General features: G+C 43.4%; 1 protein-coding gene across 4 annotated transcripts in view; it reads left to right on the top strand.

The window, feature by feature from the left end:
- Positions 1-23,719, top strand: part of Rere (arginine-glutamic acid dipeptide repeats) — a 370,202-nt gene that overhangs the window by 243,576 nt on the left and 102,907 nt on the right. For all 4 annotated transcript variants that reach the window (XM_048350176.1, XM_048350173.1, XM_048350174.1 and 1 more), the window contains 3 exons: positions 9,277-9,325; positions 12,734-12,858; positions 14,305-14,404. In XM_048350176.1, the coding sequence (XP_048206133.1) occupies positions 9,277-9,325; positions 12,734-12,858; positions 14,305-14,404 (274 nt within the window). The remainder of the gene's footprint in view (positions 1-9,276; positions 9,326-12,733; positions 12,859-14,304; positions 14,405-23,719) is intronic.

The raw sequence follows: 23,719 nt of genomic DNA, 5'->3' as shown, positions 1-23,719 counted from the left end.
CAGACTTTCTCTGGTTCCTTCCAACACTAGCTAGTTATTAAATAGAGTTTCTAGCGGCTAGAGGGTTTTTTGTTTAGTTTGTGTGTGTATGTGTGCCAGTTCTAAAGCTTGAACTCAGGGCCTGGGCACTGTCTCTGAGCTTTTTTGCTCAAGGCTAGCACTCTACCACAGCTGGAGCTCTAGCACAGCTCTGCTTCCAACGTTTTCCTGGTTAATTGGAACTAAGAGTGTCAGTCAGGATTTGGAGATGAGAGCCTCACCCTTCTCTCCCAGTATACTAAGGTTCTTGTCATGAGCAGTCACTGATCATGTGGAGATTTGGTCATCTTGAGTGAGTATCCATGGCCTTCTTCGAGCCCTTTCCCTCTCTTTGGGGTTAAGAAGTGACTATGGTGGGCTGGGAATATGGCCTAGTGGCAAGAGCGCTTGCCTCCTACACATGAAGCTCTCGGTTCCATTCCCCAGCACCACATATATGGAAAACGGCCAGAAGGGGCGCTGTGGCTCAGGTGGCAGAGTGCTAGCCTTGAGCAGGAAGAACCCAGGGACAGTGCTCAGGCCCTGAGTCCAAGGCCCAGGACTGGCCAAAAAAAAAAAAAAAAAGAAGAAGTGACTATGGTAGATTCTTGAGCAGGCCCTGAGTGGGGCAGGCCCTGGTGTCCAGGGGACTTGTGCTTCTCAAGAAATCATCTCTGCTAGTGGCTCATGCCTATAATCCAAGCTATTTAGGAGACTGAGATCTGAGGATTAAACTTAAGCAGGAGAGTCCATGAGACTTTTATCTCCAGTTAACCCCCCCACCCCCTCCCCCAAAAAAGCTAGAAGTGACACTGGCTCAATTGGTAGAGTGCTAGCCTTGAGCAAAAATGCTCAGGGACAGTGCCTAGGCCCAGAGTTTAAGCCAGAGGACCTGTATAGACAGACAGACAGACAGACAGACAGACAGACACACACATACACACACGCATGCACCGTGGGAAGGAAATAATCTCTGTCTTGGTGATTGGCCTTCTCATCTCTTTTGCAGAGATGCGTCTCACTTTTTGATATTCTGTTGCAGGCTCCCTGTTCCTTTCTGTCCATTCCCTGTTTACTTCTTAGACTAAAATGTTTCCATGGTAACCGGTTACTTTTCAAAGGGAACATCTTGTCATTTTATTTAATCCACTGCAGCTGAAGAGGACTGAAATATTAAGTTGTAGTTGCTATGGATACAGCTTTGTTACATTGGTTTCTTTTGTATCAGATTTCATATGCAACACATTTCTTTCTATTTTTTTGTACTCAAGAAATAAACACAACGACTTGCTATTATTGTTATAATTTGGCTTCTGGGAGTGCTTTTTCATGTTTCAAAGCAAGATTTATAGAATAATGGAGGCTGAACCTTGGTTGTTTTGAAAAACATACATTATTTACATTAGCTACACAGAGAATTTCCTGCTTTTGCTGGGGAGGATAGTGACAGTTCCTTTTCTTTCTTGGTAGTCTGATTCACAGTATTGCAGTCTCCAAAAATGATGGTCCCCACAGTAGAAACCTAAAGGAAATATGTTAGTCAGGTATGGTGGTATAGGCCTATAATCTCAGCACTCGGGAGGCAGAGGCCGCAGGATTGTGACTTCAAGGCCCGTCTGGGCTGCATGGGAAGAGAGGAATGACATGTCTTTGCTTAGGAGCCTTTGGCATGGTTATTCATTCCGCTGTCTATGGTAGATTGGGGGAGGGGCTCTATGCTACTTGGCTGTTCTCATATTAGGATCTTTCCACAGCTCTTACCTTTTTATTTTTTTTCTTAAGACTGGCTAGCCACATTAGCAGCTACTCCACTTCTGCATTTTGGGGGAGTTTCTTTTTTTTAATTTAATTTATTTATTAATTGAACACAAATTTTTTGACAAGGTGTTGTGCAAAAAGGGTACAGTTACATAGTAGGGCAGTGTGTACATTTCTTGTGATATCTTACGCCCTGTTTTTCTATCCCTTCTCTAGGTCAGGTAGACATATATATAATATACAATGTATCAAGAACATATACAGTAGCCACGTGGCCACGCCCAAGAAAGTTCGCCTAGGGCTTTAAATGTAATGTCGATATTAGACAATATGTCGACAGTAGTCTTATATGAACGTACATACATAGCTTTTGAGCTATTGTATTCCCCCGAGAGGTCAATTTTTGACCTTTATATGTTGAGTAATTGTTTGGTTTTAGTTACATACTGTTGGGTCGCTGCCCCAATCCTGTGGGAAATACTATTTGACAAGCAGTTTTTGGTTTCGCAGACTTGGTCTCTACTGTCTCTTCGTCTCCCTTTGTTAACAGTCATATATCAGGGAGGTCATGCCCCTTTGTTTTCTGTGTTCTAGGCTTGTCTCGCTCAACATTATTTGTTCGAGTTCTGACCATTTCCCTGAGAATAACAATATTTCTCCATTCCTAATCGCTATGTAGTATTCCATTGTGTATAAGTACCATATTTTTTGGATCCATTCGTCTGTGGAGGGGCATCTGGGTTGTTTCCATATTTTGGCTATTGTGAATTGTGCCGCGATAAACATGGAAGTACAAATGTCTTTTTGATATCTTGGGGTTTGCTGTTTAGGATAGATGCCTAGGAGTGGTATGGCCGGGTCATAGGGTAGGTCTATATTGAGCTTTTTGAGAAACCTCCATACTGTTCTCCAAAGTGGTTGTACTAATTTGCACTCCCACCAACAATGGAGAAGGGTTCCTCTTTCCCCGCACCCCCTCCAGCATTTGCTGTTGCCTGAGTTCAGAGTATAGGCCATTCTAACTGGGGTGATAACCTCTTCTTTTGACTTAAAAAATTGTTGTACAAGGAGGCTACAATTTCCTAATCAGGTTATGAGTACAATGCATCTTCCCTATCCTCAAAGTTGCAGTTCATTTTTATATAATTAACACTGAATATAATGACTGCATTTGCTCACCCCCTTCCATTTGTGTCCCACATGCTCCCCCCAAAAAAACTCCCCAAAAATCATGTTTCTACTTTCTGGCATTCGTTTCACAAACCTTAAATTTGGGCTGGAAATGTGGCTTAGTGATAGAGTGCTTGTCTAACATGCATGAAGCCCTGGGTTGGATTCTTCAGTACCACATAAACAGAAAAGGCTGGAAGTGGTGTTGTGACTCAAGTAGTAGAGTGCCAGCCTTGAGTAAAACAAGCTCAAGGATAGTGGTCAGGCCCCGAGTTTAAGCCCCAGGATTGGCAAGGAAATAATAATAAATTTTAAAAACCTTAAATTTTTTTTTTATTTATAGGAAGATGCAAAGATAATACAGAGTGTTGCCATCTTGTGTAACCAGAATCTGGCACCACAAGCAGGAAATGGGCACTGGTGGAGGGAATGCACATAATCCCACACTGGTGCACCACACGGGGCTTCTTGTACCACCATCGCTGCAGAGCTCTCTCGTGGGCTGTCTCTGGCTCCTCTGTCCTCATCCCTGGCAACTACTAGGCTGCTTTCCACTACCGTAAACTGGCCATTTCAAGAATGTTCCAGGCTAGGAATGTGGCCTAGTGGTAGAGTGCTTGCCTCACATACCTGAATCCCTGGGTTCGATTCCTCGGCACCATATATACAGAAAAAGCTGGAAGTGGTGCTGTGGTTCAAGTGGTAGAGTGCTAGCCTTAAGCAAAAAGAAGCCAGGGACAGTGCTCAGGCCCTGAGTTCAAGCTCCAGGACTGGCAAAAAAAGAGAATGTTCCAAGCCAGGCACTGGTGGCTTGTACCTATAATCCTAGCTACTCAGCAGACTGAGGTCTGATCTGAGGATCCCAATTCGAAGCCAACCAAGGCAGGAAAGTACATGAGACTCTTTTCTTTGACATCCTGTATATTTAATATGCTATGTTTGGGCAGGGAAATCCCAAGTCCTCTCTGCGGAATGGGAGAGTCCCCCCTACCCCTTGTTACCTGAGCGACTGTTGCTCCACAGTTGAACTAGGTGTGGTTTTCTTTTTTCTTTTATTGGTCAGTCATGGGGCTTGAATTAGGGCCTACGCACTGTCACTGAGCTTTTTTGCTCAAGGCTAGTGCTCTACCACTTTGAGCCACAGTGCTATTTCCAGTTTTCTGGTGGTTAATTGGAGATAAGGGTCTCACAGCCTGGCCTGCCTTGGTTGGCTTCAAACCACAATCCTTAGTCCCCTGAGTAGCTAGGATTACAGGCATGAACTTCCAGTGCCTAACATGGAACATTATTTCCATTTGAAAGAACAACTGACAGCAAAACGAAGTCATTTAGGCCTGGGAATTTGTCTTCATTTTCTTGAAAATAAAGTGAGCCTGACATTTCAAGGAAAATATCTGATAGTACTTACTGGTGCTAAGATTGGAATTTTGGTGTAAAAACTGGAATTAACAAAAAAAAAACAACAAAAAAAAAACTTGTACCCAAAGCCTGGATTGGTGATGCACACCTGTGTCCTTACCTACTTGGAAGGTAGAGGCAGGAGGTTTGTAGTTGGAGGCTAATCCAGGTAAAGTTAGCTCCAGATCCTAACAGCAGAACTGGGGTAGGGACTTGAGTGGTAGACCTGTGAGGCCCTGGCCTGTCTCCCCATTACCATGATGACACCAAGGCCTGAACCTGGAGCACCGTAGTGACTGTGGTGAGTGAGCCTGACTGGTCTCTGTACTGGAAGGGCTGTCTTTATGACAGTGGCGGTATGAATGTGATTGTAAAAGCACTTTATCACAAATCATGGCAGCATGTGGAAGGTCAGCACAACTTAGTGAACCTGTACTTTCCATATATTCAGAACATTATAAAATCACCTCTGGGTAGCAGATCCATTCAAAGGACTAAACAGACCATGATTTAACCTCCAGTATCAGGGATGGGGCAGATAAATTACATCCTAGTGAGTTTTGGTATAGTATAATGAAGGCTAAGCCAAGTGTGGAATCCCAGCACTGATGAGGATGAGCAGATGAGATTTAGCAAGACTCATTTCAGAAAACACAGAACAAAAGGCTGTCAACATATTCTTCTTCAGTTATAGAGCTGTGTGAGTCCAGATTTTCTTTCCGTACTTTAAGCAAAACACTGTATTTCAACAATATAAAAGCAGGTAAGAGAATCCAGCTGTCTTCTATTAAGTCAGGTTATTAACTAGAATTGCAAAATCATAAACCAATTATTGTTTGTTTTAATACAATTAGTTTTCATAAAGAAATTATCCATATCACTATGTAATGGGTTTATTGCTATTTTTAATGAATAAACATTTTGAAATGCAAGTGTTACTTCTGGTGATTTTCATCAAGTTGTACTTTTTAGTAGTCTAGAAGTACTAATGCAGCATCTGATTTGGGAGAATACAAGGTAAGAATCAAGTCTTAGTTCTTGTTCTCTAGAAACTTTCAGTCCCAGGGCAGCCGAAGATGCTCAGATTAGTGCCAGGTGTCCCACTCCTCCTCTCTAGGTCCTGGACCTTTAATTGAAGCAGAAGAGCTGCCACTGAGCCACCCCACCCCTAGCCCTTTAGTGTCCATTTTTGGTAGTGGGCTGTGAGCTCCGGACTGGGGTCATGGGGAAACAAGGTTGTGGGGCAATAGTTAAGAACCCTTAGTGGAGAAGGAAGAACTCTGATTGTCCTGTTGGTTACACATGGAACAGGATGCTGCCATGTCCATTCAAGCCGTTTGTCTTTCACCTTTAGTTCATATTTCTGTCTTCATTAGGGTGTGCCCTACTTCCTCATGCCTGTGATTTACGTAGTCTTTCTAACATTATTCTACATTCTGTAATCCCTAGGTATTGAAAACTAATGTCCACACCTTAAAATTCTTCTACTGTTAAAAAACAAATATGTGCCCGGCACTGGTGGCTCCTGCCTGTAATCCTAGCTACCCAAGTGGCTGAGATCTGAGTATCGTGGTTTGAAGACAGCCATGGCAGGAAAGTCCATGTGACTCTTATCTCCAATTAACCACCGAAAAGCTGGAAGTGGAGCTGTAGCTCAAGTGGTAGAGCACTAGCCCAGAGACAGTGCACAGGCCTTGAGTTCAAGCCCCAGGACAAACACCCATAGATAGATAGATTTGTTGTATAACCTTGGTCTGAAAAGGGGATTTCCTGGTTTTTAAAAGATGCATATATATGGGGGTTGGTGGTGTGGCTCAACTACTAGTGACTATAGGAAAGCTCTACCATACCCAGTGTTCTCCTAATAGAAACAAGTGCTCTCTTAATAGAAATAAATGCACTGTAAAACTAGTTCTAGTCAAGGTGTTGGAGTGTTTAAGAAAGCATTTTCGTGTCATTATTTTAATGAAATATTTATAGCAGTGATATGAAAAAAGTTTCATAATTAACCAGTTGAGAATCCTGAATCAACATAGATCTTACAGAATAGCTTGATGGTTTAGCTGCAGGTATAAGTTACCAAGTGGACTGTGTATCTTGGCTAGGAAAGCATTGGGAAATGATGGAGACAAACACATACTTGTTTTGCTCATAGCTACTTAGGAAGCAGAAGTGGATACATTGGAAAGGTAACAGGCCTTAAACACTGATGAGGTCTTTGGTTTGAGGGTTTTGTTTTGTTTTGCTTTGAAGTATTTGGCCCATGGGATCCCTCTGCATCAGCAAGCATCTTCTAATTCCTGCATGAGCAACAATCCATTTTCTGACTTCTTGTTAACATGCCATTCCCCTACTGAATGAAAAAAGATAGCCCCATGATCGTTCCTCCTGGCCTGCCCAGCCTGTGTGGTTTAATTCCCCTCAGGAGTCCTCATTTTGCTTCACTGTTGGGCTTCTCGTCTCCCACAGAGGGCTACCTTGTCACTTCAGGGAAGTAGCTCAGGAGTTGAGCCCTTGCCAGCATGTGCCAGGCCCTAAATTCCACCCCCAGAGGCCCTAAAAGAAACCCAAACCGTACAACCCCCACCAAGCAGAACTGTGGTGCTTTCGAGATTGCTCTGCTTTTTTGTTTACTCCCATTAGTAATTTTGTGTTGTTTTTCCTGAACTATCTTATGTTTATGATTATGACATTTATGCCTGCTCTGGTGTTGGTGCATAGATGCTGCCTCCAGGCCGGGTGAATTATAAGATTCTTAGGGGCTAGATCACATGTTTTCTCTTGTTCTCGGTACCCTCTCTGCTTTTGTCATATGCATTCTTACCTTTGCTAAAACAAGGCTTTCTGGGGAGACAAATTGGATTAAAAGAAGAAAGAACCAGCCTATAATCCAAGCTAGATGGGAGGCAGAGAGCATCCATACAGCTCAAGAAGAGGTTGTGAGTGCAGTCAACAGTACTGTCAAAAAGGGAGAGAAGGGGAGGGCGGAAGGGGGGAGAGAAATGAGGGAGGAGGTAACAAGTTGGATAAGAAATGTACTCACTGCCTTACATATGAAACTAACCCCTCTGCATATCACTCTGACAATAACTACATTTAAAAGAAGAAGAAGAAGAGAGTGAGAGAATCCGGACACCAGTGGCTCAGGCCTGTAGTCCTAGCTACTCGAGAAGCTGCCCTGCCGTCTGAGGATAGGGATTTAAAACCAGCCTGGACAGGAAAGTTTGTGAGACTCTATTTCCAAGTAACTACCAAAAATGGGAAGTAGCATTGTGGCTAAAGTAGTAGAGTGCTAACCTTGAGCAGAAATGCTCAGAGACAGAGCCTAGGCCTGAGTTCAAGCCCCATGACCTGTAGAGAGGAACGGGGGGGGGGGGGGGGGGGGGGGCGGGGACAAGAATGCCAATGTGAATGCAAGCAAGCAAGCACCAGACCCAAGTACAGTGAAATTTTCTAAAATTCACTTTATTTCTTTCCTTCTGATAGTTTTCGTGTTTGAACTCAAAGGCTGGCTTTGCTTTTTTTACTCACTCTGCTTGTTCACCACCAGTGACCTACTACCTGAGCCACACCTCTAGTCCAGCTCTTTGGCTGGTTAATTGGAAATGGGAGTTCCACAGACACTTCTATCAGAGCTAGGCTTGAACGTTGATCCTCCAGGTCTCAGCCTGCTGTTAGGCAGGATTATAGCTTGCAAGCCACTGCTGCCTGACCCAGATAGTGGCTTTCAAAAAGAATGTGGCTGGGCTCAGGATGTGGCTTAGCCGTAGAGTACTTGCGTAGCATGCATGAAGCCCTGGGTTGGACTCCTCAGCACCACATAAACAGAAAAAGCAAGCAGTGGAGCTGTGGGTCAGGAGGTAGAGTGCTAGCCTTGAGCAAAAAGTAGCCAGGGACAGTGCTCAGGCTCTGAGTCCAAGCCCCAGGACTGGCAAAAAAAAAAAAAAAAAAAGGAAAGAAAGAATGTGTCTGTTTCTAATTCAGAACAAGGGAGGGTATGGTATGTACAGTAAGAGCGGCCTAGATTAAAGGATCTGGCTCTTTTACCTCACAGACCTGCAGGTCTCCCTTCTTCCCTTCCTCCCTCTTCCTTCTCCTCTGTTCCTCTTTCTTCTTCTCTGTCCAGATTTGATTCTAAAACTCTCCTATAAGCCAGGCACTAGTGGCTCATGCCTGTATTCCTAGCTATACGGGTGGCTGAGATCTGTGAATCAAGGTTTGTACCCATCTGGGCCAACAGATCCTCAAGATTCTTATCCTCAATTAAACAGCAAAAAGCTAGAAGTGGAGATTGGGTCAGATGAGTGAAAAGGCTTAGCAGGAGCGTGAGGCCCTGAGTTCAAGTCTTAGTAGTATTACCAAAATCGAATACAAAACCGTCCTGTCATTACCTCCCTATTTAATTTATTGGCACTCATCATGATCTGATTGACTGTTTTTCTCTCATTTGAATATGGACTCTAAGAAGGCAAGGGTTTGATCTTAGTCATTGCTTAATTCCCAGTACTGAGGACAATTCCTGACTTGCCATAGGGATAGAGTAAATATTTCTTGAATGATTGACCAAATGGTCGAGTGTGTGTCCTGAGAAAAATTGGTTCCCATATCTGTTAATAAAGCATATGGTAAGGTCTCCCAAAATGTTTTGAAACAAAAAATGTCTGGCCAGGATTGTGCTGTAGGAGCATCTCTAAGTTCAGGAGGGGGGTGGAGGGGTGAGGGAAAGTACCGGCACTGGAAGCTGCAGCAGCTGGGTTTGCAGAAGAAAAGGGTGTTAGGCATGGGGGGGCACATATGGGCCAACATCAGAAAGAGCAGGGAAGTGAATTCTTCCTCAGCTGTCCTTCATTTATTTCAAGCAAATCACTTTCTTTGAATGATGTGTGTGTCACAACTATGCTGTGCTAACCTAATGTGTTCTTTTCCTGACAGGAGGCTCAACAGCACGCAGGGAGAAATTCGTGTTGGTCCTAGCCATCAGGTAAAGCACATTGGACTTCAGTGGACTTTTCTCTCTATGTTCTGTTAGCAGTGTCCTTGCACTGTTACTGCTATGGGCAATTTCTCTCTAATTACAGGTAGGGCTTCAGTTGTTTGAAAGTGTCTTACTAGGTACCTCAGAGCATCCTTAAACTCCCAGCCTTCCTGCCCTCCTGAGTGATAAGATGACAGGCTGGCACCACCATGCCTTGCTTCAGAGTTAATAAATATTTTCATTTCCCAGATTGCCACATAGTTTTTTAAAAAATGGGTAAAATATGCAAAAGTGTATGTATAGTTCACTTACACTGAGTCATTATTGTGCTGCCATCACCTCCACCATCTCATAACACATTTGATCTTAAAATGAAAACTCTGTCCCCACAAAGCAAGAACTCCCTCTCCTCCTCTTGCCTGAGCTCCTGGAACCACTGTGTACTTCCTGTCTACCTGCTCCATTGTTCATCTCACCTCTGGAATCACACAGCATTTGCCCTTTGGTGCCTGGCTTCTTTCCCTTAGTTTGATGTTTTCCAGGCATGTGCATGGTGCATCGTCTGCCGGCTGAGTTGTACACACCTCTCACAGCCTGGCTTTCCATGTGCCCATTGATGAGTATTTACTTACCACATACTTAAAGAATGTTTTAGGCTGACAGTGAGTTAAGTGGTAGAGTACTTGTTCTATTTTCCCTGTCTCTCACACATACACACAGACACACACACAAAACCCCCACTAAAAAACAAAAACAGAAAACCAAAATGAGGAAAGGATTGAAAACAAAGCCTCTTGTCTTTGATGAGAGTCAGGATGGTTAGTACTTTGTGGCTGGAAGCTGTGATGTTGGGAGTTGTGCTGTCAGATGTTTGCCTTGCTTGGATCCTGGTGGGTCAGGGTGCCCTGCCTGGGACTGCTCTGGTTTGGCCTGATTGCTTACGTCTCACAGATCAGGATGTCCTGGGTAGGCCAGACCTGGCCTTTTCTGAGCTATGATGAGTTTCTCTTGGTGCTTGCCTATTGTTCATAGGTTGATAGCTGAAATTCCATGGTTTTTAGGGTGCGTGTGTGTGTGCGTGCGTGTGTGTGTGTGTGTGTGTGTGTGTGTGTTCGTTCTGAGTCTTGAACTCAGGGCCTGGGCACTGTCCCCAAGCTCTTTTGCTCAAGGCTAGCACTCTTTCACTTTAGCCATTGTTCCACTTGAGGATATTTGTGGGGTCGTTTATTGTAGATAAGAGTCATGACTTTACTGCTCTGGCTGGCTCTGAACCACAAACCTCAGATCTCATCCTCTTGAGTAGCTAGGATTTACAGGTGTGAGCCACCTGTAGCTTAGATGCACTTTTTTACTCTGTTTCTGCCTTTGGCTTTTGTTGCACATTGTGTGCTGTGCTTATAATTTGTTGGCATCTTCAGTGAAACACTGCAGATGGTAAGAGCAAGGGCCATTTACCATGCACGTTCCCAGCAGGCCGCACATCTCATCGCTGTAGGTTTCTACCCCAAGGAGAAATTGGGTTTTGAGTGATTGGTATGGACTAGCATGTGAGCTGAGATGAAGGTTAGAAACTGTGACGGCCATATTTAGAGACATCAGATACTGGCAGCAGTGGTTCTACTACTCAGGAAGCTGAGGTCTGAGGAATGCAATTCAAAGTCAGGAAAGTCTGTGAGTCTCTTGTGTCCAGTTAACTATCACACATAGACTTCCTGGGATGTCTGTTAGGCAGGCCTGCCTACCCCCTGGACTGCAGGTTTTTTGTTACTGTTTAGTGGTTTGGGAGCCAGGGCCCTGTGTGTGCTTGGCAAGCATTCTATACCAAGCTGCATCCCCAGCCCTGGTCTGTGTTTCTACTGTTGTCTTTGTTTTGTGTGCTTTGTTTTGTGAGGCAGGGTCTCTAAAACAGGTTGGCTTTGAACTTGTGCTCCCCCTGCCTCTGTCTCCCTGGTTACTGGGATTACATGTGCAAACCACCACACCCTGTTTTCCACTGCGTTTCACCAGGGACTCAGCACTTGCCTGGCATCTCCCAGGCACATCTCCTTTCTCTTGTGCTGTATTTTCTCACCCATTTTTCCTTTCCAACAGTGTGTTTCCAGGGTAGTCAGATCTTTATATGTCACATTTAGAGATTTCTACCATTATACATAAGTGGTTCCTAAGGAAATGGTGCTTAAATTCTTAAGAAAAATTTACTTCAGTTGACTCTTATATATTTTCATTTAAACTTAGATGTTTATTTCATATCAGTCTTAAATATATGTTTAAATAGATTTCACTTTTGAAAAAGGAATGTTTGGAGCACCACAAATAATAGGATATCCTAGCTATAATGGGAAGTGGTTAATAGGAGCATCGCTGTCCAGGCTGGCCCTGGAAAAATAGAGACCATATTTCAAAAATAACCAGAGCAGAAGGAGTTAGGGGCACAGAGAGCCCCTGGGTTCAGGCCCTCACCCCCTACCTCCGACAAGAAAGAAGCATTTGTAAGATTTTATACCACAAAAAAATGAGCAGTTTCAGCCAGATGCTGGTGTGGGCTGCCTGTCATAGCTGGGGTGACAGGCACACACCACTGGGCCCAACTTCTTCTTTAGTTTAACTTTTCCTCCCTCCCTCCCTCCCCCCCTCTTTCCCTCCTTCCCTTCTTTCCTTTTGTTCTTTCTTTCGCTGGTCCTGGGCCTGCCTGCGCATTGTCCCTGAGCTGCTTTTGATCAAGGCTAGTGCTCTGTGACTGGAACCGTAGTGCTACTTCGCGTTTTTCAGTGGTTAAGTGGCAATAAAAGTCTCATGGACTTTCCTGTCCAGGCTGGCTTCAAATCGTGATCCTCAGATCTTGACCTCCTGAGTAGCTAGGATTACAGGTATGAGCCATTGTGCCTGGCTTACTTTAAGTTTGGATCAAGGTAAGATTTACTAATTTAAGTTCACCATTTTAAAAGTGAACAATTCAGGGCTAAGGGTGCACTTATAACACTTGCCTATCATGCCTAGGGCTGCAAAATAGCCCTGCGTAGTAGTAGTAGTAGTAGTATAAACAGTTCAGTAATAGTTGTGCACCTACCACCTCTGTGTGCACGTGTTATTCTTTATCCTGTAGCTGTTCTCTCCTCCTGCATGTTTTATACACGTCTGTTTGGTTCAGTCTTTGTCTTACACTCGTGTGGGTTTATCAGACACTGTTTGCTGCTCTGTAAAGTGTCACTAAGCCATCTCTGGTGACATGGCTATGGTGAGAGGTCCTGGAAGGTGGCACAGACCAGTGTGAATAACTCATGGATTTGCTGACATTTTTCTGCTGCCTGGAGACAGAGGTTTCATACGCTGTTCATCTGATTGCCAAGACAATGTCATGAGACAGCTCTGCCTGGCATGTGCCTCTGTGGTGACTGCTTCATCCCTGTTTTCCAGGCCAAGCTTCCCGATTTGCAGCCATTCCCCTCTCCACATGGTGACACTGTGACCCAGCACGAGGAACTGGTGTGGATGCCGGGTGTCAACGACTGTGACCTCCTTATGTACCTGCGGGCAGCAAGGTAATGGCGGCTCCCATCCTGTCTTCCCAGCTAACCCCTGGGCGTCAAGCTGGCTCCTCCCCACTGACATTTTATTCCTAAGTGGGCATTTGCTACAATTCTTACCAGAGACAATTAGTTTGCCATGCCAAAATCATATTTTTCCTTGGTATTTACCTCATATTAGACTTTGAAACTCTTCAGAAAGACAACTGGCCATTTTCAGCCCCTCTCACCGTGTCTAGCTGATCATTCAGTCCTTCTTTTCAATTCCATTACCAGTTTCTCTACCCTGTGGCTGTTCTTCAGTGCCTGACCTGAGCATAACATTTCGTGTCTTACCTATGTGGAGGCACTGGTCTGTGACTATCCCCATGACTTGCTGTCCAAACATGCCACCGTGCAGGCAGAGAGCCCTTCCGTGTCTGCACGATGCTGGTGCGTACTGTGACAGCACTGGTGTGCAGACGAGAACACTGTGGAGTGAGGCGCCGGCCGGTTCTGTTCAGCAGTGCTGCGCATGGCAGCACATAGTGCAGAGGACAGTGGCTTCTAGAGGCAGGACTACAGGGCAGCCAGGAACCGCTGACTTTTCGTTTCAAAGGAAGGTAGTCTATAGGTGAGAAGAATCATTTCACATGTACTGTGAAGACTTAAAAACCTTTTCAGCCAGGTGCCAGTGGTTCACGTCTGTGATCCTAGCTACTCAGGAGGCTGAGATCTGAGGATCATGGTTCGAAGCCAGCTCTGGCAGGAAAAGCTGTGAGACTCTTTATCTCCAATAAACTTCTCAGAAAAAGCCAGAAGTAGCATTGTGGCTCAAGTGGTAGAATGCTAGCCACGAGCAAAAGAAGCTCAAGGACAGAGCCCAGGCCCAGACTTCAGGCCCCAGGACTGGCAGAAAACAAACAACAACAAAAACCCCGGGCTGGGGATATAGCCTAGTGGCAAGAGTGCCTGCCTCGGATACACGAGGCCCTAGGTTTGATTCCCCAGCACCACATATACAGAAAACGGCCAGAAGCGGCGCTGTGGCTCAAGTGGCAGAGTGCTAGCCTTGAGCGGGAAGAAGCCAGGGACAGTGCTCAGGCCCTGAGTCCAAGGCCCAGGACTGGCCAAAAAAAAACAAAAACCCCAACACTTTTTCATTAGCACCTAGTAATTGTTCATATAGAGACTTTTCTCTCAAAATATAAAAATCTAGTGAAATAATCTAGTAGATTATGTGTGTTCTCATCTCTGAAATCCTAGGAGTAATAACACAGAGGAAGAAGAAAGTCCACTGGGAGTTGGGGGGGTGGGGCAGGGGGCGGAGGGGAACTTACAGGAGCCGAGGCCAGACTCTGAAATCCTGGTTTACCCTACTGTGTGGTGCTGGGATTTGGACTGGGCTGAAAACAAGAGTGAAAGCTGCCAGACTAATGTTCCTCTGTGCTGATGATGTCAACAACATCCTTTCTTCCAAAGGAGCATGGCGGCTTTTGCGGGGATGTGTGACGGGGGCTCCACAGAGGACGGTTGTGTGGCAGCATCCCGCGATGACACCACTCTCAATGCATTGAACACAGTAAGTGTTTGGAAGCCACCTCTGGCCAGCTTCAGGATTGGGGAATGACCACAGAGACCATGCAGCCAGCTGTGTCAGGAGCCAGGGCTGGGCGTGGTGCTGGAATTGAAAGATGAATCTCGGTCTTGGCTATTTGGCTCCTGGAGTATGAGGCTGAACCTCCAGGTTCATTTCGTCATCCATGCCGGTACTGGGGGACGGTAGCAGGTCTTAAGTAAGGTACCATTTCAGTGGTTGGCAGGTACATACATCTCTGACATCTGGGGACTCCATCCTCATAACACCCCTCTAAATTAAGGTTAGAGGAATTAAATCATAATCCAGTGGTCTTACTATTGTAAATCTAGAAGCCATACTTTTAACCTTTTTCACTGTGTAACAATTCATGTTGGGAGACATGGTACAGTGGAGCTGGAAGCGCTGAGTTCAAAATCCCAGTATCACTGTGAATAAATAAATTATGGATGAATGAATAAATAACAGTCACTAAAGAAAATCAGAGCTGGGAATGTGGCTTAGTGGTAGAGTGCTTGCCTAGCATACATGAAGCTCTAGGTTCCATTCCTTAGCACCACATAAACAGAAAAAGCAGGAAGTGGCTGTGTGGCTCAAGAGGTAGAGTGCTAGCCTTGAGCAAGAGAAGCCAGGGACAGCGCTCAGGCCCTGAGTCCCAAGCCCAGGACTAGCCAAAATTTTTTTTTAAAAAACTGAAACAAATGACTAACCTCCTGAGTTGGTCACATGACACACTACCAAAATGACTCATTTGCCTTAATCTGTTAATAACCATGCAACAGTTCAAAAATAACCATACTCATGACACTGCAAACTGTAAGGTTGCTGAAACCAGTTTAGTTTACTCTTTCATGACCATTCATTTTGTCTTTAGAAAATACTGTAAGGGACAGCAAAGGGAAAGTATTGTGTTTTGAAGTTACATTGAGCTTTTTTCTGTGTGATTATTAAAGTGAAATTGTCAAATCCAAAGAAGTAATTATGAGAAATTATGGAATGAATTTCTGCTGGGATGATAAGGTGCATGGTTATGTGTGTTTACTAGGACATTAAGAATGAGGCCAATCAGGTCTTCTAATGGCTACCTAGATATAATTTAAGCACCCTTGTTTTTTTTGTTCTTATGGATGGTTGAAAGAGACTTTTTAGATCATCTGTCCAGTTTCTAAATAGACATAAATCCAAAGCTTAAGAAGGTCTAGAAGACTTATTGAAGGCTAATAATTCAAAAGGCTTATACAAAGGAAAAAAATCTTTATTCCCAAGAGATGGTTTTACTATAGTTTCTACTTGCTATTGAACAAATAAACATGTTTGTATGACATGGTTGAGTTTTATTCCTGTTCTAACTAGGATTTCAGGGTGTTACATAATACTGTAGTAGTTTTTATGTATTGGACATTCTTATGTATTGAGATTGAGATTCCTGCTGGGAATGTGCTATTCTACATAACTGATCATTTTTCTACATTCACTAAAGAAAGTATTCTGGGCATTGTCAGTGATTTGATAACTATTTTTGTTTAAGATAAAGAATCTTTATAATGAACATGCCATAGAGCCAGGTGTCATTGAGGATATTTCACAGATGAGGAAAGGGAGTCTCAGAGGTTCGTGACTGCCGACAATGTCTGTGATAGAAGAGGAATAAATCATGTCTGCCAATCCAAGTACCATGAAAGTGTGTTTTCAGAGAAAGTCTTGGATAGGAGCTTTTTTTTTTTTTTTTTTTGTCAGTCCTGAAGCTTGAACCCAGGGCCTGAGCACTGTCCCTGACTTCTTTTTGCTCAAGGCTAGCACTCTGCCACTTGAGCCACAGTGCCACTTCTGGCCATTTTCTATATATGTGGTGCTAAGGAATCGAACCCAGGGCTTCAGGTTTAAGAGGCAAGCACTCTTGCCACTAGGCCATATTCCCAGCCCAGGAGAGTCTTTCTCTTGTTTTGTTTTATCTTTAAACTGGTACTAGGGCTTGCACACAGGGTCTGCCTGGTTGGTCCCTGTCCCTTAGCTTTTTTGCTCAAGGCTGGCACTACCATTTGAGCCACAGCTCCATACTTTGGTAATTAGCTGGAGATAAGACTCTCACTTACCTGATCTAGGGAAGGGAAAGAAAAATGAGTGTGTAAGATATCACAAGAAATGTATTCACTGCCTTATTGTGTAACTGTACGCCCTTTGCACAACACCTTGTCAATAAAATTTAATTAAAAAAGAAAAGACTCACTGACTTTCCTGTCCTGAGCTAACTTTTAGCCCCTATCCTCAGATCTCAGCCTCCTGAGTAGACAGATTACAGGCATGAGCCACCAGTACCCAGCCCATAAAATTTTTCCCATAAAGCTTTTAAACAAAATTTTCAAAAGGGACAGTGCCCAGGCCCCAAATTCAAGCCCTACAACTAGGCACCCCCCCCCCCCAAAAAAAAAACCCCACAAAGTTTTATGGGAAATAAAAAGTCTGCGTTCATGACTGTGCTACTAGTTTGGTACGTTTTGAATAATGAAGATTTTTATATTAAATATTTTTGGCATCCCATTCTGATTCTTACTCCAAACCCTTTAAAGATTTTTGTAGAAAATAATTGTATACAGAAACATTTCTGGCTACTATTTCCCATTGTCCTTCCTGGCGAGCTTCTTGTGAAGGTTTTCTTACATTTTTCTGTCAGTGAAGCTGCCTTTCTAGCAGCAGTGCCACTTCTTCCTGTCTAGGCCTCCCCGAGATGGCTGGGCAATCTTGTATTCTGCAATCCTGCTACTACATTCAGCCACTGTAGGACTGTGTGCTTAATTCGACAGCCATGGAAATAGCTTAGCACTGTTTTAGCTTTTGTGCTTCTTTAGTGCACTGGCCCTTGGAGACCTTGGTGTAGACATTTGCTGAACAAAAAGTGAAGCGAATGGAAAATCTTGTAGAAGTTTATGTTTATTTTGATTACCTCCAGCCTGTTGACTTTGTATGCTTTGGTCTGCTAAGTCACTGAGTCCTGGTAGCTTTTTGGTTGGTTCCTACTGTTTTCCTCTGTGCACAGTCATGGAGTGTGCAGATGTATTTTCCCCTGCTGGTCTGTGTGTTTTGCTTCTTTTTCATGCTTTATTATACTGTCATGAGCCTCCTGACTACCTTGGAAAGCAATGATGAGAGGATATTATTGTCTCTTTTCTGATCTGACAAGACATTCACTGTTAATATTATGTTTGCTTATTGCTGATTTTAAAAATTAGGCTGAGAATGGACAACAATGAATTTTGTCAGTGTTTTTTTTTCTTTTTGTTTCTAGTAAGGCTATGATATAGCAGTTAGCCTTTGTTTTATTAATGTGATGAATCACAGTGATCTCAAATGTTACACCATTCCTGCTTAGTCATTATGAACTGTTGGCTAATATTTCGTTAAAGAACTTTCATTTGTCTTCTTGAGGGATATTAAGATGTAGTCATCCTTTTCATGTATGCATATGCATAGATCATACACACATTTTGTTTTTTTAATTATCTTTAAGTAGTTGTTCAAAGTAGTCAGAATTTAACAAATCACTTTATGAATATAGTGCATTTTGATTAATATCACCTAGTCATCTATTTTTTTGTGTGTGTGTGTTTTGTTTTTGTGCCAGGACAGAGACTTGGTCATAGTTGCCAAGTCCGCCCACTTAGTTTTTTTCCTCTTAAGATTGGCTCTCTACCACTTGAGTCAGACCTCTACTTCTTGCGTTTTACTGGTTAATTAGAGATAACGTCTCTTGGATTCCTTTGTCCCACTAGCTTGGAACCCTGGTCCTCAGCTTCCTGAGTAGCCTAGGATTGTAGGCATGAGCCTCTGGCCCTGCTATTCTACTTTTGTTTTTTGCAAGCCATCGGGCTTGAATTTAGGGGCTGGGCACTGCCCCTGAGCCTTTATGCTCAAGGCTAGTGCTCTACCACTTGAGCCACAGCTTTGCTTCTGGCTTTTTTTTTGAGTTATAGGCATGAGCTACTGGCACTTGGCTTATTCTTCACTTTCGAATTAGGTCTTTGCCTGATGATGTGGCACCAGAGTAACACTGTCCTTTTAAAAAAAAAAATTGTAATGCATTTGTTGTTGGTAACTGTAGGAAAGATTTTTGTTAGTCTTTAGACACAGACATCAGAATCTGAATATCTGTGAGTAGTTTTTAAATTGCAAGTTGAAATAAACCTATCCATACTTTGTTCATGTGTCACTTTTTGGGGGGGCAGATGGTACTTAGGATTGAATTTAGAGCCTTGAGCTTTTTAGGCAAGCACTCTACCACTTGTGCATCTTCTATTCCCATGCATCACTTTTGGTAATAAATAAATCTAGGTTCTTTAATGCATTTTATCCATTTTCTAGAGGTTATAAAGTTTATTTGCAAAAGTTTCATTTATTCATGTAGTAACCTTTGTTTGTTTGTTTGTTTTGGTCAGTTGTGAGGCTTGAACTCAGGGCCTGGACACTGTCCCTGAGCCTCTTAGTGCTCAAGGTAGGACTCTACCACTTAAACCACAGAGCCATTTCCAGTTTTTGAGTCTTTAATTGGAGCTGAGAGTTTCATGGGGGCTGTTCTGCCCAGGCTGGCTTAGAACAGATCCTCAGATCTCAACCTCCTGAGTAGCTAGGATTGTAGGCTTGAGCCAACATCAGGGCTCTTTTCATTTTTACCATTGTTTCATCTTAACCAACCTGAATAAAGATTGGCAGCAATGATCAGTCTTTAGTGATAGCTAGAGTTTGGGGCTGGGAGTATGGCTCAAGTGGTAAAATGCCTTCCTAGCAAGCATGAGGCACCAAGTTCAAACCCCAATACTTTGTGTCCCCCCTTCCCCAAAAGGAAAAGAAGTGGCTAGTTTGGTTTCTCTCTCTCCCTCTCCTTCTCCCCCACCCCTTCTCTTTTGCCAGTCCTGGGGCTTGGACTCAGGCCTTGAGCACTGTCTCTGCCTTCTTTTTGCTCAAGGCTAGCACTCTACCTCTTGAGTCACAGCGCCACTTCCAGCTTTCTGTATATGTGTGGTGCTGAGGAATCGAACTCAGGGTCTCATGCATGCTAGGCAAGCACTCTGCCTCTAGGCCATATTCCCAGCCCCTTCTTTCTCTTTTGTAAAGTATATTATTAATACCTATTCAAGGATTTATTCTAACATGTTTTTCTAGCTTCCTAAAATGGAATCTTATATAACTGATTTTATCACAAATTTTGAGGGTTTTAATAAACTGATACTGATTTTTTCTTAGCACTCAAGTATCTTTCCCATTTCCTAACAAAATTAAACTTCTTTTGAATTTTTGTCTTTAGTATTTTATTACCATTTTTATGTTTATCTTTTTAGCACCAACACTATACATATATACTTCATGTAAGAAAAGCTTATAATCACTGAGCAGAGATTTTTACCTCAATCTGGACAGCTTTATTTTCTAAAATATAGGTGGCTGTTAGACATTTGAATTAAGCTTTTTCATCTCCAAGAGAGTGTATATTTATTTGCTTATTTATGTGCATCCACATCTCCTTCAACAAAAGATTCAAGGCTTCCAGTAGCTTAATGGTTTTTTTTTTTAATCTCTGATCCACAAATACCAAAATTTATTCAGCATTGAGTGTGAATCTTTGTTTTCTGAGTCATACCCTGACACTCAGGACATAAAGTCCCAAAACAGGATAATGCCCATAAGTCTACTGGAAGGCTCACTTCCCTGTTTCTCTTTTATTCTAATGAAATAAGTCCATAGGGGAGAGACTTTGCTTTTTGTTCATCTGACATCACTAAAGCCTCCAGGTATGAAACCCTTTGCAGTACTGTGACTTATTGAATGTAGAGTATTTCTTATCTCCCAAAGGTGGCATCACCAGGGTCCCTTACTTCACAATTTGAAGGATGTGGTCAAGATCTTCCTGAGTTTCAGCCCACACCTACCCCTTCCCGTGGATACTTCCCCCAACCTAGTTCTCTATTCGGATGAGGCCACATTAAATGGTTACTGTTTGCTGACTGACTTTTTGGTTATTTGTTGAAAAGAGTAATGGGAAAAGTTAATATGCTATATGACTTCCTATTACAGAAATCCAATGAATTTCTAAACAGCAGCTCATATAAATCAAACTTGATAAGTCTTGTTGCTGGTGTTTTATGGATGTCTGATGCACGTTGTATTGTTAATTATTGCATTAGAAAAAATGTAGAAGGAAGCCGTGCAGTTGAGGTTTCCTGATAAAACCAAGACTTTTGTAACTGATTGTCAGCATAATTATAGATACATTTATTTATTTATTTATTTATTTATTTATTTATTTATTTTGGCCAGTCCTGGACCTTGGACTCAGGGCCTGAGCACCATCCCTGGCTTCTTCCCGCTCAAGGCTAGCACTCTGCCACTTGAGCCACAGTGCCGCTTCTGGCCGTTTTCTGTATATGTGGTGCTGGGGAATCGAACCTAGGGCCTCGTGTATACGAGGCAGGCACTCTTGCCACTAGGCTATATCCCCAGCCCACATTTATATTTTTATCTATGGTGTTTTGGCCAGTTAGAAAGATTTATTCTTTGATTTTGGAAACTGTTTAGAAATTTATCAGTGTTGGTGGCCTTGGGCCCAAACTCCCTTTCATTCTGACATTCAAGGTAATAGCATTTTAAACACAGATTCTATAAGCCAGGCACTGGTGGCTCACACCTAGAATCTCAGCTACTCAGGAGGCTGAGATCTGAAGATCACTGTTCAGAGTCAGCCCAGGCAGGAAAGTCCATGAAACTCTTACCTTCAATTAATTGCCAGAAAACCAGATGTGGCACAATGATAGCCTGTAATGAAAAAGATAGCCTGAGACAGTGCCCAGGCCCTGAGCCCCACAATTGACCCCTTCCTCCCCCAGAAAGAAAAAAAGCATTTTGATGCTGAGACCTGTTGTTGTTATTTTGTCTGTTGTGGCGTTTGAACCGGGGCCCTGGGGCGCTGTCCCTGAGCTCTTTTTGTTGAAGGCTAGCACTCTACCATGGAGAGCCATAGTTTTTTTAGTAGTTAACTGGAGATAAGAATCTTAGTCTTTCTTGCCCAGGTTGGCTTTGAACTGCAATCCTTAGATCGCAGCCTCCTGAGTAGCTAGGATTATAGACTTGAGCTACCAGTGCCAGGCTAAATGGTTTTTGTTTTGTTTTGCCAGCCCTGGGGCTTGAACTCAGGGCCTGGGCACTGTCCTTGAGTTTGCCCAAGGCTAATGTGCTACCACTTGAGCCACAGAGCCACTTCCAGCCTTTTCTGTTTATGTGGTGCTGAGGAATCTGTTACGGGGTTCAAGGGAGGAGATTCCACATCCCTCCAAGGGTCCACCACTCAGAAACGTCTCAAGCAAAAAGATGGATTTAGTGGGGAGGCAAAAAGCAAACTGACTGGCCAAGGATGCAGCACAGACTTGGGAGCTGAAACTGCGACCGTGAAAAGCGGGCTGACCGGCCAGGGACATAGTGTACTGACACTGTGACAACTAACAGTCCTCTAGCTGGGTTTATAAATTACAAAGGTAAAAGTATAGCACAGATGTAGGGGGTTCCCGCAGGGGGTAGAGCAAGCAACAAACTAGTTAAGAAGCAGAATTTTGGGGTCAGGTTGACCTAACAATCAAGATGGAGTCAGCTCTACTCCCCCCAACATTTCCTTCCATGTTTCCCTAGTCAAGGTGGAGTCTGCTTTGTTCCCCAGAACAGAATTGAACCCAGGGCTTCATGCATGCTAGGCAAGCACTCAACCACTAGGCCACATTCCCAGCCCCTAGATGTTTCTTAAGCTACTAAACTTTCTAACTTTTGTTGAATTAAAGTAGAAACTGAATCACATTTCCATTCCCTTCTAAGAGCCTAGAAGACAGGACAGGGAGTAATATACGAAGAATTTCTAACTGGCTGACTAGCAAATCCTGCAAGCTGCATAGCCTTTTGACATTTCCATGAGAGTTGCTATAAGAAATTGGCCTCACTCGTCCCCAAGTTAAATTTTTTTCCCCCTGTCCTGAGGCCTTGAACTCAGGACCTGATTGCTGTCCCTGATCCTCTCTGTGCTTAAGGCGAGCACTCTACCACTTGAGCCACACCACCACTTCTTGCTTTTTCTGAGTTTATTGGGGATAAGAATCTCACAGACTTTCCTGCCCTGGCTAGCTTTAAACCATAATCCTCAGATCTCAATTTCCTGAGTTGCTAGGACTACCGGTATGAGCCACCAGCCCCCAACCCCAAATTTAAATTTTTATGTGTATATAAATATATATAAGGTATATGCACTTTGTATTTTATTTTTCTGGTGGCATTAAGATTTGAACTCAGCTAGGTGTCGATGCCTCACACCTGTCATTTCAGGAGGCTGAGATCTGATGACTGTGGTTCAAAGCCATCTTGAGCAGGAAAGTCCATGACACTCTTATTTCCAGTTAATCACTCAAAAACTGGAAGTGACACTGTGGCTGGAAGTGGTAGAACACTGGCCTTGAGCTGAAGAGCTCAGGGACACAGCACCCAAGCCCATCCCATGATGTAAAAAAGCCCCGTTATTTAAAAGAAAGAAAAAGATTTGAACTTAGGACTTAACGCTTGTCAAAGCAGGCATGCACCACTTGAGCCATGACTCCAGTACATCTTCCTCTTGTTTTGTTGTTGTTTTGTTTGTGGTTTTGCTTATGCTTTTTTCAAAGTACTTTGTGTGTGTGTGTGTGTGCGCGTGCGTGCGTTCGTTCGTTCATTCACGCATGCGTGTACCAGTCCTGTGACTCGAATTCAGGGCCCGTGCAGTGTCCCTGAGGTTTTTCACTCAAGTCTAGCATTCTACCACTTTGGACCACTAGTGGTTAATTGGAAATAAGAGTCTCATGGACTTTCTTGCCTAGGCTGGCTTCAAACCATTTTCCTCAGATCTTAGCCACTTAAGTAGCAAGGATTACTGGTGTAAGCCACTGGTGCCTGGACTGCGGGTTATTTTTTGAGCAAGGGCTTTACTTTCTGCCTAGGATGGTTTGGACCATGATCCTTTTATTTATTTTTTCCTGCTGTAACAATGACAGGCATGTACCACTGTGCCTAACCTTTTTTGTTTTGATGGAGTCTTGGGAATTTTTTTGGCCTGGATTAGCCTGGAGCGTTGCATCTCCTGATCTTAGACTTCCACATGGCTGAAATGACAGTCATGTGCCACTGATCCTGACTGCGTGTTGCTTTTCTTAGCTCATCTATTAAAGGTCAAACCTTTCTCTAGATCAATTAGCATTTTTTACTAGATCCATTTGTACCCACTTGAGATGGATGACTGTGGTTTTG

Source organism: Perognathus longimembris, chromosome 7 (assembly GCF_023159225.1).
Source record: "Perognathus longimembris pacificus isolate PPM17 chromosome 7, ASM2315922v1, whole genome shotgun sequence".
Taxonomy (NCBI): domain Eukaryota; kingdom Metazoa; phylum Chordata; class Mammalia; order Rodentia; family Heteromyidae; genus Perognathus; species Perognathus longimembris.
Note: the sequence above shows the minus strand (reverse complement) of the source record. Positions and strands in the feature narration are given on the sequence as shown.